General features: G+C 36.6%; 1 protein-coding gene across 6 annotated transcripts in view; it reads left to right on the plus strand.

Moving 5' to 3' along the window:
• Window positions 1-25,654, plus strand: part of Adk (adenosine kinase) — a 422,206-nt gene that overhangs the window by 195,965 nt on the left and 200,587 nt on the right. For all 6 annotated transcript variants that reach the window (XM_060382086.1, XM_060382091.1, XM_060382090.1 and 3 more), the window contains exon 6: window positions 2,962-3,070. In XM_060382086.1, coding sequence (XP_060238069.1) covers window positions 2,962-3,070 — 109 coding nt within the window. The remainder of the gene's footprint in view (window positions 1-2,961; window positions 3,071-25,654) is intronic.

Here is a 25,654-nt window from a genome sequence, read left to right on the forward strand (position 1 = left end):
AAATTCAAACTTGTGTCTATCCTTATACTTCTGCCTTCCACAGTGTCAAATTTATAGGTGTCCCAGGTCTGGCTGGGTCCTCTTTACTTATAAATATGTAATTTGTCCTCCTTTTTTTTTTTTTTTTTTGGTGCTGTTTTTTTATACTGATCCATCCCTCTGCTGGTAAGGTTTTTCAGTTTGACATAAGATGATGTGAAGGCGATCTGGCTGCGACATCTGTCATCCCATTGCTTGCCAGGGTTGATTGGGCTGATCTGGCTGGCTAGGCCGGTGTCCCCTTCCTCCCTCCCTGCGCCATGTGTGTTCCTCCTGAAGCTGCATGCTTGGTCAAAGAGGAGGAGCTTTTCTGAATAGACAAGGACAGGTTTCCAGCCAAAGGTAAACGAGTAGCTGCACTTCCCTGCTAGCATCCGAACAAGCTCAGTTTGATATAGAGAGTCATTTGGTAAGAAAGGAACCTCAACTGAGAAAATACCCCCTCAGATTAGCCTATGGGCCTTCCGTGGTGCATTTTCTCCACTAATGATTGATTTGGGAGGACACAGCCCACTACTGGCAGTTCCGCCCTCGGCAGCTGGTCCTGGGCTGTCTGAGACCGAACCTGGGGAAGCGATCTAGTCAACAGTGTTACTCCATCATCTGCTTTAGTTCTGCTTCTGTGTTCCTGCCCTCTCTTCCCTAGGTAATGATGGATGGTGACCTGGGAGTGTAAGCCACATAAACCCATTTTGCCACAAGTTTTTCTTGGTGTGGTGTTTACCCCACAAATAGAAAGAAAATTAGGACAATTCCCTGTCTCGCCTTCCTTGTTTTGACTTCCAGCATACCTCCAACAGGATCATATTAGGACCTTACACAAATCTGGGTGCTGAGGATCAGTGTGGACAGTAGTCATAAAATATCTAACATAAAACTTTCAAGAATAATTAGGGGACCAAAGTAATTTGCAGACCTTTTTTTAAACATGTTTATTTTGTTTGCTTGTTTATTTTGTGCGTACATGCATGTGTATGTGTTTGTGTGTGTGAGAGAGATTAGGAAAACTTGATCATTTTCAGGTCTCAATTAAATTATTCATTATTAAACCAACGTATCTGTAGATTCAGCCATACACTATTCCGATGTACTTGTTTCAAGCTTTGCCTCTTGGAGCTTTCCTAAAAGGAATTTTATCCATTTTTGTTTTGTTTTTTGAGACAGGGTTTCTCTGTGTAGCCTTGGCTGTCCTGGGCTCACTTTGTAGACCAGGCTGGTCTCGAACTCACAGAGATCCGCCCGCCTCTGCCTCCCTGAGTACTATGATTACAGGAATGTGCTACCACCCCGGCTAGAAATGTTTTCTTCAAGTATGGGTTTCCCATTAATAATAGGTGGTTCAAGTTTTGCTTCTGACATCACGAGGCTAGAATAAAATTGTTAAATTGTCTTTATATACTAAATTGCTATTTTAAAGAAAAATTATTAGGGCTCATGGAGGTTAAAAACTCAATTTGCCCACCAGTATTGTGGTTTTGCTGCCCCGTGTTGGTAAGATGGGCTCGGAACTGGGGATGTAGCAGGGTTGGTAAAAAGCCCTCTGGGTTGTACAATCCCCAGCTTCCACCCTAGCACTGAGTAAGCATGATACAGTAATGCGTGTCCACAGTCCTAGAGGTAAGAAGCATAAGTTCATTACCATCCTCTGCTACACTGTGCATTCAGACTCAGCCCGGGGTACATGAGACCTGGTCTGGAATTTAAGAAAAAAAATGTGAGAACTCTAAATTTGGGGGAATGGAGGGAACAGGTCACTCCAATTCATAATATAAATGCTAACACCTGATAGAATGGTAGGTTTTTCTTTTAGCTAGTTTCTGGTAATTAAAACATAGAACTCAAATACATTTTTGTAGTTAAAATAAAAGTTTGCAAGAAAGTGTTATAATGAAAAATTCCTGCGTCATGATTAGGTTGTTTGTGAGTTAGGAGCAGGTTCATTCCCTGGCACCAAATGAAAGAATGATAGTGCTTTTTTATATTTGTGTTAAAATGATTTGTATTTAAATGTATTGTTAAAATTTCTCATTTTCCTATTTTTATTCAATATAAACACATGTATCATTGAGGAATAAATTAAAATAAGGATGAATGGAAAATTGTTTTGGAAGACAAACTTTTCTTTCAGATAGTGTAACTAAACATCACAAGTCTCAAATGCTGAGGTCATTATTTTATAGAACACGGTTGTTACTGTTTTAATTTAAGAAAATAGAAAAAAATGCCAAATAATTTACCCAATCTTATGTCTGAATGAAGAAGTATTTATGTATTTATTTATCTGAAATATAAATTTTTTTATTTCAATAAATTGAATTGTTGGTTTAAAAGTAAGCAATTTCAGTAGCACTTAATAGACAGATTTTGCATCTAGTATGCTTGTTAAATTTTCCAGCTATAAAACAGCATTGCATAGGAGTTTTCAGCTATAGAAACTGATTCTAATTAATTCCAGTCCTTAAAAGGTAATAGTTGCAAATTTATTCCTCACAGTAAATATGATCTACATTTTTATGTGTGTTTTATGAAATTAATCCCATATTGGGCTCTTAAAGCATTAAATTCGTCAAGTATAGTCTGTAGGTCATATTAAAGATATTTTCCACCATAAAAATGAAATTTTGGTTTATATAGATTTCCTATTTCAGAATGACCTAGTTGCCTGTTTCTTAACTGTATTTTGAATTCTATTAATATATATAAAGCAGACTGTATTTGGGAGTTAAAAAAAGAAAACTCAGGTACAGCCTTAGAAATTTAGGTAATGCTGTTAGCATGTCTGTTGTCTTAAAGGCGTCTCACATGCCCCAGTCTTACCATCATGAATATCAGCTTTTGAAGAATTTCTTTCTGTATAGAATAACTGACAAGGTTTTTAATCTTTTATAAATCACATGTATTTCCTTTTTCTTGGGTTTTTAGGTCCCTTGTTGCCAACCTTGCTGCTGCCAATTGTTATAAAAAGGAAAAGCACCTTGATCTGGAGAAGAACTGGATGTTGGTAGAAAAAGCCAGAGTTTACTACATTGCGGTAAGTGCTCGCTCACAGACAGGGGTAGCCGTCAGCTGATACATCCTTTACCTAACCCTGCGGGCAGTGTGTCTCGAGCATAGGCTTGATTCACTTCTAATAATTACACAGAGAAATATAATCTTCATGGGTATGTAATTTGTGTTACCAGCTTCAAGTCTTCTGCCTTGACGATACTATAAATAACTTCTCAGTCACATGGATTTCTGCGCTGTTAAATCCATTTCTTTGGATATTTTGAAGTCATTTTACAAACATTTTTGGCAACTTATTATAAATGATATGAGCATTGTGTGAAACAGTAGTAATATAAGTATGCACTGCTAACAGTTTGAGTTTATTTGCCTAAAAAATCATAATTGCTATTTATCCAATAGTAATTAGCATGACACCTTTTAATTTAATATTTCAGAAACATTGATTGTGGCAAATCTCTTAAATCTGGAAATAGGGCAGCATATAATTTGAGTTAATCTCTCTGACATAAAAATAATTGGTTAAGAATTAATTTCTCAAAGAGCAGGCCAATCATATTATGTCAGAGGCAGTCCCTCTTCACATTACTATGTAACCCAATTGGACTCTGAACTGCCCTGGGCTACATCTGTGCAGGGGTTCTAGGTTATCTCCATGAATAGTCCTTGGTTGGAGTATGAGTCTCTGGGAAGTTCCCTATGTTCAAATTTTCTTGTTCTGTTGCTCTCCTTGTGGAGACCCTGTCCTCTCCAGCTCTTACTATTTCCCAGTTCTTACCTAAAATTCCGTTCTCCTGCCCAACAGTTGCCCATCCGGCTCAGCATCTGCTTTGATAGTCTGAAGGGCAGAGGCTTTCAGAGGCCCTCTGTGATTGCTGCAGCCATGAATCATCTGAAGGAATGGGCGGGCATGGGAGTGTTAGCAGGCCTTCTGGTATTGGTCTCCTTGGTTTGCCTGTGGTATATATGCAAGATTAGAGTCTCACAACAGTGTGATGCAGCCATGATCATTCAGGCCTTTACAGCCATTGAAGCAGGACATTCTCCCCAAGCATGGTTGGATACCATAAAAAGCTAAAATGATACGCTCAGGATGCGAGGCTAAGCACTGCACTCAGGGTCAGCTGCTTTGGACCCAGAGAAGAGCATGAAGAGCATGTCTGATTGCATGCGGGTTGATGCCCCAGGTCCCGCCTCTGAGAAAAAGGTATCAGACGGGTCTGATGCTCTTTGGGTGGATGACACCTAAATGAACATCTGTACAAAGTCCCAATTTATTTCTAATATCAGAGATCAGACCTCTACTCTTGCCTGATGCGTCTAAAACAAAAAGGGGGAACTGTAGAGAGCTGCGGAATGCTATGCCTTAAAGATGGAGCTGGTTTCCGCCTTCCACCTTCCCGATGGTGAGTGCTCTCTGTCACGAACAACTCCACATTTGGCTAAGGCTGAGGATCTGGCTTGCTTCCATGTATGTGGACCTATCTGCATTGCCCCCGTGGCACGCCTGGGTTGGCTACCCAGAGGCTATTTAAGCTGTGGGCTGGCTTTCCCTGGGGTCCGAGGATTGTTCAAGGTTCCTGAATAAAAAAAAAAAAAAAGAATTAATTTCTCAAAAGTACACTAAAAATTCTCTTGACTTAATCACCCCCACGATGACCTTGAGCTAAACATGTCTGCAGAGACAGGAGTATATGTACCTATTACTTTGTAGCAGGATCTGAGGCCATTCACAGTTTGGACAGACAGCTGCTGCCTTTCTACTGAGCTGTGTGAAACAGCTGGGAGGGCATGTTTGAGATGGATTACCCTGTAGCCATGTGTTTATTGAAACTATAATTATTTATTTCAGTCTAGTGCTAGTGTCTCCTACAGCATGTTTATGTGCACGGCTTTACAATATAGTATTGATTTCTCTGTATAGCAGTTTCTACCCCTTTGTAACTGTCACATAAATGCTTACATGGGATTACATCATGGAAAGCAATACTACATCTTCACCCAGTAGATGAGAAAACCATTTCTAGAATTCAAAAATTTCTATTATTTTATTTTAATCCTTTTAAAAAATAATTTAAATTTTTTTTTTAAGGATTAGACTGTATTTTTGTAGTATAGTTTTTTATTTGTTTGAGACAGGATCGCACTATGTAGCCTAGGTTGGTCGTAATTCTGATCTTTTTAATTTGTCCTCCCAAATTCTTGAACTGTAAATATGTCTCACATCAGTATATCATTTTACTGCTATTTCAGGTCATTTGGTGTATAAAAGTATGATTTTCAAATAGTATGTCACCCAAAATTTAGCATTGTGTATGTGTATTATTTGACTATTAAAATGGGAGTGTATTCTGATGAAAAATATTTTAACCTGAAAATTACAGTTCTCTGTATTTATGTAGTAAATAGTGTCAAGTGGAGAATGCGCCTGCTTGGAAGTCTAATGATAATGAGTATGCGAGAGTAGTGTAGCGGTTATACAGTGGGCTGGATCTAGTTAACAGTTAGTGAGTAATGGGACTGTTGCAGAACAAGACCGAACTTGCAGGCATCACAATTTATTGTTTTTAAAATGACACTGAGCCTCTCCAAGTATTTATTTGTGTTGTGGGGTGGTGTGGGTGTGCACATATGTGCCTGTGACTGCCCGAGAGCCCGTGTGGAGGTTAGAAGACAACTTACTGGAGTCAGTTCTTTCCTTCCACTGCCTGTTCCGGGCATACAGGTCAGGTTGTCAGACTTGGTGGCGAGCACCTTACTGCTGAGCCATCTGTCTGGTCTAACAACTCATTCCTTACGTGATTATATACCATTAACCATCTGGATAAATTTGGTGGATAAAATTTAAGGTACTAGTTATACAAAAGTATAGTTTAATGTAAGTTATACAATGAATAATTCTGGTCAATTAATAAAATTTTGTTTACTTTTAAGCTTTGTATAGAATATTTAACCAGAAGAATCATCAAAATGGATTGCAGCGCAATGTAGCTGTGGCTGTTGCTCCTAGTGTTTCAGTGCTGCTCTGTTGTTTGAAAGGCCTTTGCATTGCCAGACAAACCTATCTCTATCCATATATATCGATTTATTTCAGAAAGATGGATCTCTATCTTCCTCTTTCCCTCCCTTCATCTCTCCCAACCCCCACCCCTTATTTGTTTTTGATACAGTCTTACTATGTGACCTAAGGTAGCCTAAAATTCAATATGTAGCCTGGATTAACCTTGAACTCAAGTGCTCCTCTCACTTTAGTCTCCTAAGTATTGGGATTACAGTGGGAGGCACAATGACCAGCTAACTTTTTTCCTAGCCTTCTAGCTTTCTATATAGTCAGTGCTGTCCTTCAACTCCTATCTTCCTGCCTCCATAGTGGAGAGTATGTGTGTGTACCCCATGCCAGGATGCTATGCCTTTTAGTGGACATCCAATATACTTAAAATGTAGAATTGAGTATCTGATCCATTTATTATTGTATATTATTCATCTTTAGTAATATACTGAATTAAGTATTTGATCCATTTATTATTGTATATTATTCATCTTTAGTAATATACTTTGCCCTGGAATCTATTGTCTGGCATTCATATAGCCAGCTTACTATTGTTTTTTAAAGAATTATTTTTGGTTTTATGTGCATGTGTGTAGGTGGGCTTTTGGGGTCTACTTTATTGGGTTCTTTTATCTACTACCCTTCGCATCCCCAAAAGTAGGTAGGAGAGAAAGCTAGAGGGGAAAGGTGGGGTAGATTTATTTAGACTACTCCCTGCTGAATAGGGCATATTGGTTCCCTGGTGCAGATTTGACCTTGGCCATCAGGATATTCAATTTCTTTTTGTTTCTTTGTCCATATGACCACTTGATAAATCTCAACAAACTGCAACCAGCCGACAGCAACATAGGAGAAGCAGCAGCCTCTTTTCCAGTATCCTACTGGGGCCCTGGCATTTATCCTCTCTGAAAAGTTCCCAGAATTCCAAAGTCACACACTCCCAGAAAGTATCTGCATCTGACAAAACCACACCCCTCTTAAAGCATAAGACAAATCATAGTTAGCAGCTGTGGACAGTCCGAGGCAGCCCCCTATCCCATACCTGGGATTAAAACAAAAACATATTCACATAATACAACTGGACTTTTTCAGAAATTCTAATTACACATGAATATATGAGTATCTGTTTGAGCATGGACTTTGATGGAGACCAGAAAAGATCTTCGGATCAGGCAGAGTTAGTTACACAAAGCCATGAAGCACTAGCAACAGCAAGCCTTCCTATCTCGTAAGCCAGCTCTTCCAGCACCACGGCTTTGTTTTGATTCTTGGTATCCTGGTATACCTTTGTTTCCCTTTCACTCTGAACTTCCTTACATTTAAAGCGTGTATCTTGTGGGAAACAGAGAGTTGGGTCTTATTTTGTCCTATCTGACATTATCTGCCTTTTAATTAGAATTTGTGTACCATTTCTATTGAATGTGATCGATATAATTGAGTTTGTCTTTGTAGTTTTCCTCACTGTTCTGTATCCTTTTTGCTTCTTTCCTGTCCTTTTGTGTTGGTTTAGTATTTTTATCTCCATGTGTTCTTTTTCTTCTGTCTTTGTTTCTTTCTCTGCCACCTCTCCCTTTCTCTTCTTCCTTCTCTCTCCCTGCTGTTTTAGAGTTTAATCGTACACATCTTTCACTTATCAAAATCTGTTTTCGATTTATATATGATTTCTCTTATAGTGTGAGAACCTTGAAATAACTATATTGCCATTTTTATTTCTACAGCCACTGTTATATTGTAGTTTGTTTTTAAATAGGTTGTTAGTATATAATCCATGATGCACATTTTACTTACATGTTTTGTTTGTTTAAGATTTATTTATTACTGTGTATACAGATTTCACTATAGATGGTTTTGAGCCACCATGTGGGTGCTAGGAATTGAACTGATGACCTCTAGAAGAGCAGCCGGTGCTCTTAACATCTGATCCATCTCTTCAGGCCTTACTTAAATATTTTACAAACCCTATCACATTATTTCGTATAAGTTATATCTTTTTAAAGATAACTAAATAATGAGAAATAAAAAATACATTTATAAACGTAATTGCCATGCTAGTGTTCTTCATCCCTTTTCCTTAGAGTTCGGTTTCCATTTGGCATCATTTTTCTTCTGCCTAAGAGCGCATTTTTTAACAATTCTTGTTTTGGATGTATTGGTCATAAATGCTTTTAGCATCCAGGTTTGAAAACATCTTAGTTTTATATTTAGTTGTGAGTAGTATTTTTGCTGCACATACTTTTGGCTTGGCAATTTTATTTTTCTTTCATTTCATGAAAGCCATTGCACACTCTCTTCTTCCTTGGATGTTCTTGATAAGACAGCAGTTCCTTGCTTTGGTTGCTCCTTATTAATCATCTTTTACCTCCCTTCACCCCTTACTCTTTATATTTTTTCATTTATTACCGGTTTTGATAGTTTTATGATTATATTCTAGTATATCCTTCATGTGTTTGCCTTGAAATTTCCTTAAGGTTCTTGAGCTGCAGCATTAGAATTGGTATCACTTCTGGGGGTTTTTCAGCTATAAGGTCTGCAGACTTTTTTTTTTTTTTCTGCCGTCATACCATTGGACAGTGTTTCATATAGTTCACTGTTGTTCCTTTCTTTAATGTCTTTTTTCTTTTTGTCTTTTATTTTAGCCACTTTTTTGTGTGGCACCTCCATGTTCACCAGTGTTTTCTTTTGTAATATCTAAACTATCATGAATTTATCTAATGTATTTTAAATCTCAGTGCTGTTTTTATATCTGAAAACTGAGTTGAGAATTGTAATTATTGCCTCTCTCTGCCTAACTTTTAGAATATATAAAGCAGTTATGACCTCTGGGTCATAACTCCTTTGGGGGTCGCATATCAGATATCATGCATATCACCTATCTACTTTATAATTCATACTGGTAGTAAAATTAAAGTTATGAGGTAACAACAAAAATAATTTTATCGTTGGGGATTACCAAAACATGATGAACTTTATTAAAGGGTCACAGCATTAGGAAGGTTTAAAGCAACTGATATATATAATTAAAATAATTTTTGGAACATTCTCTATCAACTTCAACATAAATTTTGAGAGCAGTTTGAGTGCTTGCTTTATCCTTCCTTAATAGGAGGTGTATTCATCTGATTCACATTTGTGTACTATGTGGTATCTATCTATAGTGTTATTGCAAATCTTATCAAGGTTTATTCTGGGATACAATTATTTATAACTATTGTGCTTTGAAGTCTTGCACTTTTTTTTAGGTCTGTCCAAGATTAGTACTTATTTATGACATTGGTTCTTGACCAGTGGCATTTTTGTCCCTTAGGGACGTTTGGTAACATCTGAAGACAGCTTTTTATATTATGATGACCAGGTGGTTCCGACAAGACTGGGGAAGTTATTTGCTATCTTATGATCATGCAACAACATGCCACAGTATATTCCATTTTAAAGTACCGATGAATCCATTGTTAAGAAAACTTGTGTGGGGCTGGAGAGATGTCTTGGCAATTAAGAACACTGGCTCCTTTTCCAGAGGTCCTGAATTCAATTCCCAGCAACCACATTTCATATCTGCGAATAGTGATACTTTGACTTCTTTCTTTCCAATTTATATCCCTTTGGTCTCCTTTAGTTTTCTTATTGATCTAGCTAGGACTTCAGGAAATATGTTGAAGAGATAAGGAGATAGTGCAGTTTAGGTATCAAGGTAACTGTGGCTTCATAGAATGACTTAGATATTGTTCCTTCTGATAAGGAGATAGTGCGGTTTAGGTATCAAGGTAACTGTGGCTTCATAGAATGAGTTAGATATTGTTCCTTCTGGAATCGTTTGAAGAGTATTGGTGTTCACTCTTCTTTGAAGGTCGGGTAGAATTCTGTGCTGAAACCATCTGGCCCTGGGCTTCTTTTGGATGGGGTACTTTTGATGACAGCTTTTATTTCCTTGGGAAATATAGGACTATTTAATTTATTTACCTGATTTTGATTCAGGTGGAATCTATGAAGAAAATTGTCCATTTCATTTTTAAATTTTTAAATTTTGTTGCATTTATGCTTTTGAAGTAGGACCTAATGATTCTTTGGATTTTCTCAGTGTTTATTGTCATGTCCTCCTTTCACCCAAACACAAAAGAGTATACCTTCTTCTCAGCACCTCATGGGACTTTCTCCAAAACTGACCATATAGTCGGGCACAAAGCAAGCCTCAACAGATACAAGAAACTTGAAATAATCCCTTGTATCATATCAGACCACCATGGTCTAAAACTATATCTCAACCATAACAGAAATTACAAGAAGCCTACACACACATGGAAACTGAACAACTTTGTACTCAATGACACCTTGGTCAGGGAAGAAAGAAATTGAAGACTTGCTAGAACTTAATGAAAATGAAGGTACAACGTACCCTAACTTATGGGGCATAATGAAAGCAGTGCTAAGAGGAAAGTTCATAGCACTACGTACCTTCAGAAAGAAATTCAAGGCATCTCATACAAACAATCTCATGGCGCACCTGAAAGTACTAGAAAAAAAAAAGAAGAAGAAGAAGCAGATGCACACAAGAGGAGTGGTCGGCTGGAAATAATCAAACTCAGAAACCAATACATTAGAAATAGAGAGAACAATTCAAACAATCAAACCAAGAGCTGTTTCTTTGAGAAAATCAACAAGATAGTCAAACCCTTAGCCACACTAACTAAAAGGCAGAGGGACACTATTCTAGATTTTTTTTTTTTCTGGTTTGTCATCTGTAACTTCTCTGGTGTCTCAGACTACCAGCTGTTGTTTGTTTGTTTGATTGATTGATTGATTGATTGATTGATCGGTGTTTTGTTTTTTGTCAACTCTGGTTTTGTTGGTTAAGATTAGGGATTGAGAGTTTTTATATTTGTTGTTGTGGTGGTGGTGATGGTAGTGGTGACAGTATTGGTAGTCATGGTTCTCCTCTGGCATAGTTTTCATCTCTGAACCTTTTTCCATTTTGTTTGAGATACAAAGTCCGTACATAACAGAGGCCAGCTTTGAACTTGGAATCATTACAGTTGTTTACATGCCTTGTTTTCTAATTTTAGTACTTCATTGTTTTGTTATTCCTTCAACAGAGAGCCCTACATTGATTTTGGTTGGTTTTTTTTTTGTTGTTGTTGTTTTTGTTTTTGTTTTTGTTTTTTACTTTCTCTCTCTCTTTAGATTATTTGCTTGTCCTACAAGGTTACCCAAATAATTTTTCTTTGAATTTGACCTGTTAATAACTGAACATGTTTTATCTCCATGTTCATTCTGTATTGACTTTTTCTGGAACATCATATTCAACTTCAGCTTCACTTTTTTTTGTTTGTTTCGGGTGTTGATTTTTTTCCTTGTTGTTGTCCCTAAATTATCTTTCTTCTTCCTTCACCTATTAGAGTATCAGAATACTAGACAAAGTTTTTATTGGAAACGGAACTCAAAATTTGTGATAACAAAATAGCCTTTGGTTTGTGCTCAGGTTGTTTCAATCTCAGAAACACTGCCAAAATAGTCTAGCTTCTGTAAAAATCCTTTATAATTTTAAAACAAATCTGAAAGCTCTTTACTAATATTATTGTTCATATATGCATATTTACCAATGTAATAACTTTCAGTATATTTTTATTGTTTTAATTCTATTGTCAGTATAGTATGGTTTTATATAGAAAATTTTGCATTATTTCTAATAAATTATTATTCTGGAGAAGTTTCCAAGTTTAAAATAAACTATTAAGAACTAGTAGGATAAACCTACTAAAATCTGTGCACCTAAAGAAACTAGGCAAGAAGGAGGACTCTGGCTAAAATGCTCAATCCCCATTCATAAAGTCAAAGAGGATGGACATCAGAAGGAGAAAACAGAGAACTGGACAAGAGCCTGCCGCAGGGGGCCTCTGAAAGACTCTACCCTGCAGGGTATCAAAGCAGATGCTGAGACTTATGGCCAACCTTTGGGCAGAGCGCAGGGAATCTTATGCAAGAAGTGGGAAATAGTAAGTCCTGGAGAGGACAGGAGGTCAACAAGGAGAGCAACAGAACCAAAAATCTGGGCACGGGGGTCTTTTCTGAGACTGATACTCCAACCAAGGACCATTGATGGAGATAACCTAGAACCCCTGCACAGACAGATATAGCCCATGACAGTTCATTGTCCAAGTGGGTTCCACAGTAATGGGAACAGGGACTGTCTCTGACATGAACTGATTGGCCTGCTCTTTGATCACTTCCCCCTGAGGGGGGTTCAGCCTTACCAGGCCACGGAGGAAGACAATGCAGCCACTCCTGATGAGACCTGACAGACTAGGATCAGAAGGAAGGAGAAGACCTCCCCTATCAGTGGACTTGGGGAGGGGCATGCGTGGAGAAGGGGGAGGGCAGGTGGGACTGGAAGGGGATGAGGGAGGGGCTTATGGGGGGATACAAAGTGAATAACGTGTAATTAATAAAAATAAAAAAAGAATGAATCAGAGGACTGGAGAGATGGCTCAGCGTTTAAAAACGTTGTTCATATACAGGACTCAAGTTTAGTTTCCAACACCTACACAGTGGCTCACAGATAGCTTTCACTCTAGTTCCCTGGATTGGTGCCACCAAGAGCATTGCAAGAGCAATGGGCATAGTGCTCATTTGTACATTCAGACAAAACATTCATAGATATATATAAAATCAAATAATCTTTAACAAAGAAGAGTTTATCAGATCCCAGGCTTAGCAGTTTTATGCTTTAAGGACAGCCAGGTGCAGTGGTAAGTGTTTATAACTCAGCTACTCAAAGCTGAGACAGGAGAGTCACAAGTTCAAGGTTATACTGTACAACATAGTGGCACCTTGTAAGTAAATAGGTTGATTTTTGTTTGTTTTTTAAGGAAATTCTTTAGCTGAGGATATAGCAGTTGGTAGAATGCATGTCTTTTAGCACACATGTAGTTGTGCTTACTTGCAGGAGGAGTCAGGAGTATCAGAAGTTCGAGGTCATTCTCGACGACATAGTGAGCTTGAGCCTATCCTAGAATACAGGAGTTAGGGTTTGTACATATTGGTCTGCCAACATTGGATAAAATGTTAGAATGTGTATGTGCTGAAGTGTACAATTGCTGTTTTTAAGGACTTACCTTTTTGCACAATGTTCTGAAAAATGCATCTAAACTGATGCATGATTATACATGGATCCATCATCTTGATTATGTTCCAGATTAAAATGTGTAACCTGCTATTCTTTTTATTATGAAAGACTTGGGAACAGTAGCTGTGAAAGCAAATGTATCTGTCATATCATAATTAAGAAAAACTGAAAAATAAGAAGAGAAAAATAACATAAATATTGCTTAATGTATGTTAAGATTTGCTTTCCTTCTCTTCAAAATCTAGCAAGGTGTTATTAATTTATAGACTCTTACTTGAATTCATTGTTTTAACCTTATTAGACCATAGCAAAGCTTTTTAATACCATCATTTGAAGACTATACTCATAATAATATACTTTGGCAGAAAAGTTGAACTAATGGATTTTTTTTTTAATTTAAGATATCCTGTAAATGATAATTGATTAAATATAGGTCATACTTCTCTATAAAACATTTAAATAGGATTCAAAGTGCCCCTTAAAATTTAGTAATTAATTTTTGTAATATTCTTCTGAGATTATTAAAGAGGTGGGACATTTGAACTACACTTGACCTTTTACCCCAGATACCAGTTTTTGTACTTTTATGTGCTAAAATTTCCATTGCCCTGGTCAAATTGGTGTTTACTGTATAGATTTATTCCTGAAAATTTTTTTAACTCTAGTTTTTTTTTTTAGTGTCTGATTCTGGACTGCTTCCTTGTGCTTCTAGGGCTTAACTGCTTGTAGCTGAAAATGGCCTTCCAGGTAACCTTAAGATGTACTACATTTTAAAAATTAAAATAATAGGTCGGGCATACAGATGTTTGACAATAATCTTTAGCCTCTAGAGGCTGAGATGTCCTGTCAACTGTTTGTCACTGTGACACAGCTAGAGTAACGTAGTAAGACGAATTTTTTTCTCAATCACATTGGCCGGAGGGCAAATCTGTAAAACAGTTTTGATTAACAGTTGATTTAATGAGGGTTTAGCCTACTGTGGGCAGTGCCAGCCTTGATCTGGGGGAGGTCCTGGATTATATAAAAAACAAATTGAGTGAGCAGTAGTTAACAAGGCCAGTAAGCAACATTCCCTTTGGCTTTTACTTCAGCTCCTTCCTCTAGGCCTTTGCTTGGGCCCCTGCCCTGACTTCCCTCCATGATGGATGGTGGTAGGAAGTGTGAGGCAATAAACCCCACCTCCTCTTCAAGTTGCTTTTGTTCACATTCCTTATCACCGCAATAGAAACCAAACTAAGATATAAGATGACATGAACTCAGGGTTTCAAGAGGCTGCACAGTATCTCCACATCCCAAAACAAAAAGTGAATGGATAAATGAAATTAAGTAGATGGTGTTGTTTGTTTTGTCTATTTCACATTATTGTGTGCCTGACCGGACACCTGCATCCCACCTATGCAGGGTTTAGAAGTTAATGTGCTGAGCTGAGATCTCTTTACATAAAGACAAATTATGAACTCCAAAATGAATGTAACATAGTACATAATGTGAGAAAAGGTAATTATCGTACAGTGGTGGCACATGCCTTTAATTCTAGCACTCTGGAGGCAGATCTTTGAGAATTCCAAGCCAGCCTGGTCTACAGGGTGAGTTTCAGGACAGCCAAGGCTACACAGAGAAACCCTATCTCAAAAAAACAGAAACAAAAGAAGTTAATTATTTCTATTCTTAATTATATATCTGTGCATGTTTACGTGTGGGTGTGTGTTCGGTGTGTGTGTGTGTGTATGTGTGTGTGTGTGTGTGGTGTGTGTGTGTGTAGAGAGAGAGGAGATCTAAAAAAACACGTGTAGTCCAATTGTTTGACACAGCTAGAGTAAGAGGGACTTTTCTTCATCAGATTGGCCTGAAGTTCTGTTATTTTTGATTTATTCAAGAATGTGTAGCCTTGGCTGTCCTGGACTAGCTTTGTAGACCAGGCTGGCCTTCATCTCATAGCGAGTTAAATCCTTTTCCCCCACTGAGAATGACCTTGAACTTTTGATCCTTTAGCCTCTACCTCCCACCGATGGGATGGTAGACTTACACCACCATGACCAGTTTATGACACAGGGCTTTATGCATACAATGCAAAGCTCCCTACCATTTGAGCTACAGCCACAGCCTCTCAGCAAGCTAAATTCTGTCCATATAATTTTCTTAGAAAAATACCTGCTGATCTCTTTAGTAGATACAGATTTTCAAGTTAGTTGAATTTTCATGCCTGTGATTTTTTGTAACTTCTATTTTTGACAACTATCAGAAGTAAAACTACCATTAAGAAAAGAAAATATGTACTAGTATATCAGTAGTCAATTAACACAATAATATTATTACCTAATTAAAAGAAGTAAGGTAGTTTTGGATGTAAAAGCATAGACTCTAAAGATATAAAGTTAGAAGTTTTAGGATTGTGGGCTTATGGCATTATAATGAGGATATAGAATTTCATGTGAAATTGGAAATCATGCTGTGTACTAGTCTCATTTGTAAGAAAATAAGCATATGTGTACACATAGGACCCCAAATTAATTAGCAAATCATCTACTTACATATTTTTGCTTCTATTTACTTTTAGTATTATAGAGCAGCAAGTAATAGCTTGAGAAAATCAACTGTTTACCGAATCTCTGTAATAAATACCAAGAGAGAAAATGCATAAAAATTATGACAATATATATTATTATGGGATATTTGTCTATCTTTGAAAAGGTATATAAATTGAATGAAAAATATTAGCCCTGAATATTGGCAGTTTGTATTCCACCATATTTACTGAGCATGCTATAAAATTTTTATGTGATTTAATCAATAACTTCTGTTGTCTCTGTCCTTCAGACAAATGTAATTCAATCAATTTTAACAGCTTTTTTTACAGTACCTATGTGCGATTATATATGCCCATTTAATATATTCATTTCAATGGATGTTGCTACATTTATAGAGTTCTGCAGTCATCACCATAATCTAATTTTAGAACATTTATATCATATTAAAGACATATAGTCTCCGTTAGCAATGTTCCTGGATTTCATCTGCTCTCTAGATTCTCTAATTATAGTTTCATTAGTGTCCAAGTGTCATACTACAAATAATTCCATTATTTCTAGTCAGACAATGTTTGTCTTTGTTGGTTGACAAATATAATGGAAGTGATATATATGTTTTGGTCATCTGTTCCTTCCTATTATTTCTCTACTGCAAGTCTTCTAGAGAAGATCCCTTAAACTTTTATTCTACTTTATTTCTTCAGTATATAATTCATGTTTTAGAGATTGTTCACTTTCACATTTATTTATTTTATGTCAATGAGTGTTCTATCCCCATGTACAATTGCATGTCAGATCCCAGTATAGCTGGTTGTGAGCCACCATGTGAGTGCTGGGAATTGAACTCAGCTCCTCTGGAAGAGCAACTAGTGCTCTTACTGCTGAGCCACCTCTCCAGCCCCCTGAGTTTGTTCATTCTTAAAATGCCAGGTTTTTTCCCTTATCTCTGTAAAAATGTGATAAATGGAGTTATGTGGGGTTTTAAATTTTTAATTGGTAAAATAGAATGGAAAAAGGTGAACAGCCTCTCTTCCTTCCAGTCCTTACTGTGGAAGACATGTTTTTACGTGTATTCATATATCCCTTTGGTCATTATCAGAACAGCTTGGGTTCTTTGTAGATAGGTATCTTTTGAGTCTAAGATCTTGAATTCACTATGGTGTTTTGTTGTTTGGCCTCCTTGCTTACAGGTCCTTAAAGCTCTAGACTTTTTGAACTTACTCATAATCTCCTTTTTACTAATATTGTTCTGCTGTCACTAAAGGCATTAGCAAATTCTAAGTCATTGAATATTTCTGAAAGACAGAATGTTACTTCTCCGACTTCTTCTCCTCCCTCTTGTCCTGTAGAGGTTCTAGTATGTGTGCTTCTGAAGCTGTGGTACACTCGGTTGCTTTTCTCTAACTCCCCTTTTCCTAGCACCGTTATCCCCAGCCTGCTCATTTGCTATCCTAATCACTCCTTGAGTGACTTCATCTTTTAAGGCATTTACTTCTGTTTTAATTAATTCTGTGAAGAATTTAGCCCATTTTTAAATAGTATGTCAGAAATAGCGAATATGAGACTAAGCTACCAATGTTGTTAGTTCATCTTTTTCAGATTGACATACATGTAATGAAGTTAACAAACACCATATAGTTTTCATTTAAGCCCTTGGCTAAGTTTTTCACATTTGTGTGGCTTCTAGGTTTAATGTGTCTTTAATTTGAAATTTGCAATTAACTGAATATAGACTAAAATATTTTACTGGTAAAAATCAGCTAACATTCCTCAGTTTTTGATATTTTGATATGGCCGTGTAGTAATTACCAATGTTTATTGAATTTTAAGTTCTAAAATTGATGGGCGTGTGTGAATGTGTATTTCCTTTGTTAAGCCAACAAGAATTCTTTTTGTAAAAGTATACTAAAGTATGGGATCAAACTCAATAGTGAAACAGTGTGAGTTACTGTCAGCAATAAACACATTCTTTAAACATCTAATGTCTCTAATTCCTTTTCATTTTTAAAAAGCATGTACATATTTTGAATATAATCAGTGACTTTTTAATGCTTAGTGATTCTCTATAGTTTCCCTAATCTCTTTTTATATCAGTGTGTCAAGGGTAGTGATTGTGAATTTTTGAAGTACACTCTAGTATTTTCATTTCCTCAGATGAGCTGAATTGAGACTGCAGTTTGTAGGAAGTTTGTTACACAGTGTGTAGACACTGGTGAGAATCAGTATGTCCACTGGCTTATTAGTTTCACAGATGCTTCCATAATACTTAGTGCACTCTTGGGTATATTAAATTATCATATCCTGACAGCAGTCCTGAAACATGCCAGTCTTATAAAGCCAGGCTTCAGTGAACCATAGCTGACATGCCATGTTAATTTCCATAACTATCATTACTAGGGGTGGCAGTATTTCTAAGACATGAAAAATCTTAATAAATCTGCCCAGTAAAAAAAAAAAAAAGAAAGAAAGAGAAGAAAAGCACATTATGCTACCTTATTACAGGGTTTCTAATCATGAGGCCTGATTTTTAGTCCCAATTGAATCATTTCACAAATAAGGATAAACATCTTTACTCTTATCATGGGTTATTAAATATTTACTTAAGTGTACAATATACCAAAACACAATATTTTGAATATTCTGTGTTCTCAGTATGTACTGTTCATGCTGTGAATGAAAACTCTTACCCTCTCATATAGCGTATTTACATATACAAATGATTTTGCCTTAAGTAGAAAAGACAACAGCTGACAGATACATAGGTTAATTTGCTTTCTTAAATTGCAGCAAACTGTTCTGCAATCCTTTTGTGAGTTTGGGGCTATTTTGTAGAGAAAGAAATCATCAAGCAGCATTTTAAGGACATTGGTCTCTTGTACCTGATCCTCAATAAACTTATATACCTCAAAATAAAACATTTCTTTGAAAATTCTTACCTTCAAATTATTAATAATGGAAGGCATGCATTTTTAATCCTGTAGCCCCCTCCCCCAGCACAGCTTTTAGATTGTAGATAAACTTCCCAGCTCAGTAATTAACTGAGCTCAGTCGTCGCACCCTGTATCATGTGATTTTTTTTTTTTCAGTAGAATACATTATTAGAGCACTTACACAGCCAGTCTAGCTGCAGCAGCCCAGGCGGCAACAGCAGTGCCATTTTTCACAAAGAAAATGTTGAACAGGAGCCAAATGTTTGGTGGCAGTCTGTTGCTAGGAAATCAAGGTCCTGAGGCGATTAATGACAAAGCAAGCAATAACAAGAAGGCAGAATTACAGATTTAAAAGAGAAAAAAGTGGTTGGTGTTATAATTACCCAAAGAAATCCGCACTCATTAAATTGGCTGTTTTTATGATTGACTTTAATTGGAGGTTAGCTCAGATATTTAGCTCCTTTCCCACCCCTTTAAACACACACAGGCACATAATCTGTAGAACTGCAGACTTGTTTTTCTAAGCATTGAGAGGAGCTTGCCCTGTAATTTGATCCCCACTGACAGATGCATTTTCTATGCTGCCATTTTGAATTAACCTATTGTAGAACAATTTTCTTCAGCCCTGTTGAATAAAACATCCAGTCTGATTACCTCCGATGGATTTGATAGAGTAAAAGAATGTACTTCGCATTGAAGTAGATTGTTTGCGTGGACTCTACTGATTTTGAACTCTGCCAATAAGTGCAATCATTTGTAATAAATTTTCAAAGAAATTTCTGGTGAAAAGGTAATGAGAGTCACCCTTTTATAATTTAATGTTTTGGATCCTGCAGCAAAATAATACTATTCTTGTAAGGCAGTGTTTTATTTCTAGTATGCTTCATGCGAGTTCAGAGGAGAATATCTTTTAAATTTAATATTTTAGAAATACAATATTTGTATAATCTAAAATGACCGTTCTTTTTGTCCCACAAACAGTATTTTAATTTTTATGTTCAATATAATTCAAAGCACTATATTTCAATAAATATTTTTGATACATATTATGATTAACTGTAGTGATTTTTAAACAGTTATATTTCAGTCTTTGTAATATTATACTAGAAAGCCTTTATTTAAATTTTGCAATATTTGATAAAGCACATTACTAAGAGAGCACCTATCAGTTCTCCAGGTGTAGCACCAGGGGAAGATTCAGAACTTATTTACTTTTGCGAAGCCTGAAGAATAAAGTTCCACTGCTCTCCAGGCTTCTAATCCAACCCTGGAACAGAAGAGCCAAGCACATTCTGTCTAACAATGCACACGCTGCTAATCAGACGCCAGTGCCAAGCTGTCTGCTTTGTTAAATACTCAGCTCCTAGAGGCAGGAAGACAGCTGCTATAAGGATGATGAAATTTGGTAGTTCAATCTATTTTTGCTACCCTTGGGCTACCAAGATATTGTTAATTTAGACCACCCCAATTGGTACACTTTAGGGAGTTTTTTAAAGAGTTTGTAATTAAAATGATAAAACATCATTATTACATTGAAGACCTTCTGTAAGTTTTACATTTGGCAGATACCTACTGAGATAACCCCAGCATGTAATTTACAATGATGTAATGGGTGTAATTGCATTGTGGAAAAGAAAGAGAAGACAGGGAGAGAACTATAGGAGGTGAGTGCTTTCATTAGAAGAGTTTTGAGATTTGCTTGTATTTCATTTAAATCCGCTTTATCCCAAAATTGCCTACCAATAATTGAATGTAGTGACTGTAAACCTTAAGATACTAACTATTTGGGTTTTTTGTTGTTGTTGTTTTGTTTTCTAAATAGATACCAACCTAGCTACTACCACCAGGGGGAGAAGCTGGAAATTTAAAAGTCCTCAGCTGATTATGATGATACTGGCAGCAGGAAGATTATACCTCTTAGATGCACATAGTTAATCATGCCACCCAAATGATTCTGTCTTTGGGATGTGGTTCTGAAATTTTATGTGAAGCACATAAGCTTAACACTCTACTCAATGTAAATAAAATGATAACTGTGTATGCTGGTGATTTATGGTAGGGGTCTGGGAAGCAGTACCAGCAGGCATCATGAATGCTAGTACTTCTCTCTCAACTCTCAGTCTGGTTGAGGAACTGTTCTTCTGACAGAGTGCTCTAGATCTGGGAAAATGGGCTGCTGCTATCATAACATATCTGTTAGGAACTAATGACCACACAATTGATAGAACCAAGTTGAGTAATTGTCTAAGGTAGTTGTCTTTTTTTATTTTATTTTTTGTCATTATAGTAGAGTTTTATTTTCAATATTCCCTCTAGAAAAGAAAAATAATTTCAGTTTTTTTAAGAAAAAGTTTGTAGATTTTTGCCTTGGAAAAAGTGCTACAAAAACTGGTTGCACAGTACTGGAATCCAACTCTGCTGATCGAACAACCCTGAGGTTCTTATTTTGCACAGCATGGAATAGCACTGAAGAACAACAGCTAAGTAAGGAATCATCCGCAACTATACATTTATATATTATAAACCCTAAATTACTTAATAAACATTAATTTTCCTCAGTTTATTGTATAAGGAATATTTTTCTTGTAGCTTTAAATTTTACTCATCAGAGATTTTTTTTTCAGTCATGTCAGATTTTAAAATGACAAATGATGGGCAGCTGTTGGAGTGAGGATACTGTTCTGCATGGTGCTCCATAAGTGGACACATTATTGTCCTGGAGTTCTTAGAGCTGTAGAACTGTAGCATCATAAGGAACTGAAATTTGATGTGTGTATCTCACGATAGACTACAGATGGTGTTGAATGTATCTAATTACATTGCAAATGTATGACATAGTCTCACTCAAGAGTGGCAGAAAAGGAACTGCCCTAAGTAATTGAAAAAATAGTGTTTGAACTAGAAAAAAAAATGCCAAAGGAAAAAAGAGTCGCATAAACACTGTAGGCTAGTTAGTAAACTCAACGAGTTAGTATTTCTTAACCTGCTCTGGCTATGTACTGGAATAAAGTAAATGAATGATGAATGGTGAGGGCTAAGTTTCTTGTTGTCAAAAAAGGACTGCATGTCATAGATGAATATGTAGTAGCATAGCTATGTTACCTTTCATGTGTAAAGATGGGTAAACAGAAAACTTACAGATACGCCTTTACATGGGTTAGTGTGCATGCATGTATTTCCTAGCATGTCCCTTTGGGGTACCCTAGTAGAAGCAGTGACTCTCCAGGAGCAACAATCAGATGCTCGGATCTAGTTTTATAAACCTCATTATCCAATAAAGGGGTCTAGAGCTACTTGAAAGAATAACTGGCTTTGGGTTCCACTGTGGAAAGTACAACAGAAGCATGGGGGTCTTATAGCTCTAGAACAAAGGGAATAATGGCTAAAAGCCAAAGAGCACTGAGCCAGCCAGAAGTGAAGGTGAAAGTCACCAGTGTGAAATTTTGAAGTGAGGAGGCTGGAACTTGACTCCTTTGAGGTACTTCTTCCAACCTCATGTTTGAGGAAAATCTCAGACAAGTCCACATGGATGGACACTCTGGACATGAAAATTCTTGACTTTAGATAATAGTAATTCAGTAATGTTGGCACCTTAGTCTTATTAAATATACAGAGGACATGTAAGGTGACACTCAACTGGGCATGATAGTACACAGCTCAGAGGTTGTCACAGAAGAATTGAGATTCTGGGCCATCCTGAACCACACAGCATCATCATTCAGATAAAGGATTGTCAATATCTTTTAATCTTTCCGTACCCTTCATTATCCCATGCATCCCTCCACCCCAGAGGTAGCCATTGTCCTACATGTTATGGCTATTACTCTGCTTTTTAATACATATATAGCTTACTTGCTTTTGAATCCCTAATTGTTCTACCACATTTCTTAGCTTCCCTTTGTCATTTTTGTTATCTACTTTCCATTACTGCAATTTTGTCTTCAGCAATTTCTAGTCTTAAACCACCCATTGAGTTTTTATATCTGTTGCTTTTATTTCTTACTAACAAAGTGATTTTTGTTGTTGTTGTTCTTTTTGCTGAACTCTTATTTCTTATTTCAAACTCCTCTCTCTTTTAATTCCTTTAATTAATCAATCTTGTTTCCCAACTGAAACTAGCTTAATATTTAGAACCTTCCAGTTTTTAGTTTGCTGTTGTTTCTGCTTCCATTTACTCAAACTGCCCTATTTTCCTGGGTGTTGACCTGTATTCAATATTTGTGGTACTTCTGAGTCCGTGATATATTTCCAAAGAGAAGGTGTTTGTACCTGAATCTTCCAAAAAGCCTTGGATACCATTTGCTTGGAGACATAATCTAATAAATTCTGGGAATAAAGTTTTGTGGGTTTCATATGTAACATAAGTTTCAGATTCATAAACTTTTATGAGAGTAGACTTATGGTTAAATTTTCAGAGAAAATATTTTACCTCTCCCCAACATGGAGGTTAAAACTGGTTAATCCTTTTTTGCTCAGTCTTTCTGTGGGATGGGCTTAATTCTGTTTTATTCTTACACTAAGCATGAAACTTGTTCTTGTCCCATGTTTATGTGGGACATAAAATGGAGGTACTTTAAGTGGAAGCATCATCATCTTCAGTACACCTGGAGTTTATGTCCTTAACCTTGGGCCCAGTGAGATGATGGGCAGTGAATAGTTGAGCCTTAATTTATCAAGTGTGCCTGATTTCAGGCTACCAGTGTGATGTCACTGAATTTCACGTTGGAAGAGATGAGTGAGTACAGTTACTCTTCCCATGCTGTCTCTAGCTCTCTGCTGACAGTTTGAACATGGCTGTGAAAACTCCAGTTCAGTTGACAGGGTTCGGCATCCCCCAAAATGAAAGATGTGTGAGCATGTTTCCTTACTGCATGTGTTTCTGTTTTTACTTTGTTTACCTTCTGAATGTAATCTGTTACCCAGCAATATATTTTGAAAAAAGTCTTTTGTTTTCCTTTTGCTATACCTCTTCAGTTCTTCTTTTGAGCAACAAAGTGATGTCAGAGCAAAATGTATTGTTTTTTTGTGGTTTTTTTTTGAGATGCAGAAAATACAATGAAATGTTGAAGTTAACCAGAATCTTTATCATACGCCTTTATTTTATAATAGGTATCTATGTGTTTTCATGTAATTTATCTCATTCTATTATTTCTCATGATTTTATTTGTTTTATTTAATGAATATTTACTTAAGTCATTAAGTATCCTTAAGTATCCTTGTACACTATCCCTGCACAATTACTTACAAGTATAAGTGGAAAAATCTCTAGATGTGGGCAATAGCATATAGAGAAAAATAAATATCCTATCCTTATGACATTTGAAAGTAATTGTACCTGAGTTATTCATTGTAGCATTAGCAGCAACTTCCAAAAATTGGGAACTTCTTAAAAGACCAGTCATAGAAGAATATATGGAAGAGCTTTTACACGATGCACTGCCGTGTTTATGAAATCTTTTCGTTATCAGTAGTGGTTTCAGAAAATATTTTTTAAGATGAAAGAAGAATACAGAGTGCATCCTCTTCTGCAGGGGAAAAGGAGACAAGGATGTGATGTATGCAGGGAAGATAGAACAAAAGGAAGTGAAATAAGTAGAAGGGAGGATGGGAGACCACAGTTTGTGTTAATAATATTTCGAGTGTAGCATTTGGTATAGTGTTTTAAATGTTTGAAAACACCATGTCTTCAAAATATTTTTAAAAATAATAATACTGATAGTATGGGAGACCTGAAATTGTAAGCAAACTAAAATAAATGTCCACTGTGTGGACAGATTAGATCTGAATTATATGTATAAATGTTTGGTTTTGTTTGTTTATTCATTTGAATTAATGAAGCTGATGCCTGGCTTTGAACTTCAGCCTACATCAAATTCAGTCTTCCTGCCCCAATTCCATGGTGTTGGGATTACAGGTATAGACTCCTAGGCCTAGCAGAAATAAGTGATTTATGAGATCTTTTTAACTATTCATGGATTGATAGAAAAGAAAAATATTTTGCTTGCCACAAATGTCCGAAGCTGGCTGGCAAATGTGGAGGCTATAGTAGGATTGGGGGATGGGCCCACATGATGTCACAGTCATCATAAAATTCAGGAGAAATCGTCAATAGTTATAGCTAAGAGGACACATTCCTGGAGAACAGGATATATGCATTGGTCTTACAATCAACACACCAGGACAGTTTCATGCTGTGTTGTTATAATTTTGACCAAACTATCCCATTTTTCTAATTCTGAGCCTCTATGTGTGACAAAGATGGTTAAAATTTCCTTCAGACAGATGCAACATTTTCAGCCACTTTACTAAGGCTGTCTTTTCGCCATCTTTCATGTGTGTAATTGGAATAGTGAAGGAGGAAAGTAAAATTTATTCATTGGGTCTTTTAATCAAGTTGGGATAATTAATGGATTTTTGAGCCAAAAATAGTTTCATGAGAAGGGAGTTAACAAAATCAAGAACTGCTTAATAACAGTGTGTAGAGAGTGAGGGACTTTAAATGACATGACTTTACCATAACCCTCCCCTCCAGGCTCAGGAATCTAAGCAGAAGAAGTGGAAAAGCTCTAAAACTCAGGGGTGGTCAAACAGCATTTTCCAAATACAATGGGGTTGATGTGCAGAGACTTTGACCCTTTGCATAAGACCTGCACAGAAGCCCAGCATGGAGAAGGGGAGGAGTGAACACAGTGTCCCATCCTTAGCTAAGTAGCTCCTGGGATAAGGAAAATCAATTTTTGTCAGTGGAATGACACTGGGTATATGGACCACACTCCAGGACAGATGTCCATACTTATGAGTACTTTGCCAACACTAATTGGACTCCATATTTCTCTGTGTATGTTCATTGTTTTGGTTTGGCTTTTAGGAAAGAGCTTGAGGTTGAGTGAATAGGATTGGCAATATTGTCAAATGGTTGTAAACTTTTCCTCTTTAGAGAACTTTACCATGGGTGTTAGTACTGTTGAAATTTAAGTTATTGATT

The sequence above is a fragment of the Meriones unguiculatus genome, chromosome 4 (genome assembly GCF_030254825.1).
Source record: "Meriones unguiculatus strain TT.TT164.6M chromosome 4, Bangor_MerUng_6.1, whole genome shotgun sequence".
Classification (NCBI taxonomy): domain Eukaryota; kingdom Metazoa; phylum Chordata; class Mammalia; order Rodentia; family Muridae; genus Meriones; species Meriones unguiculatus.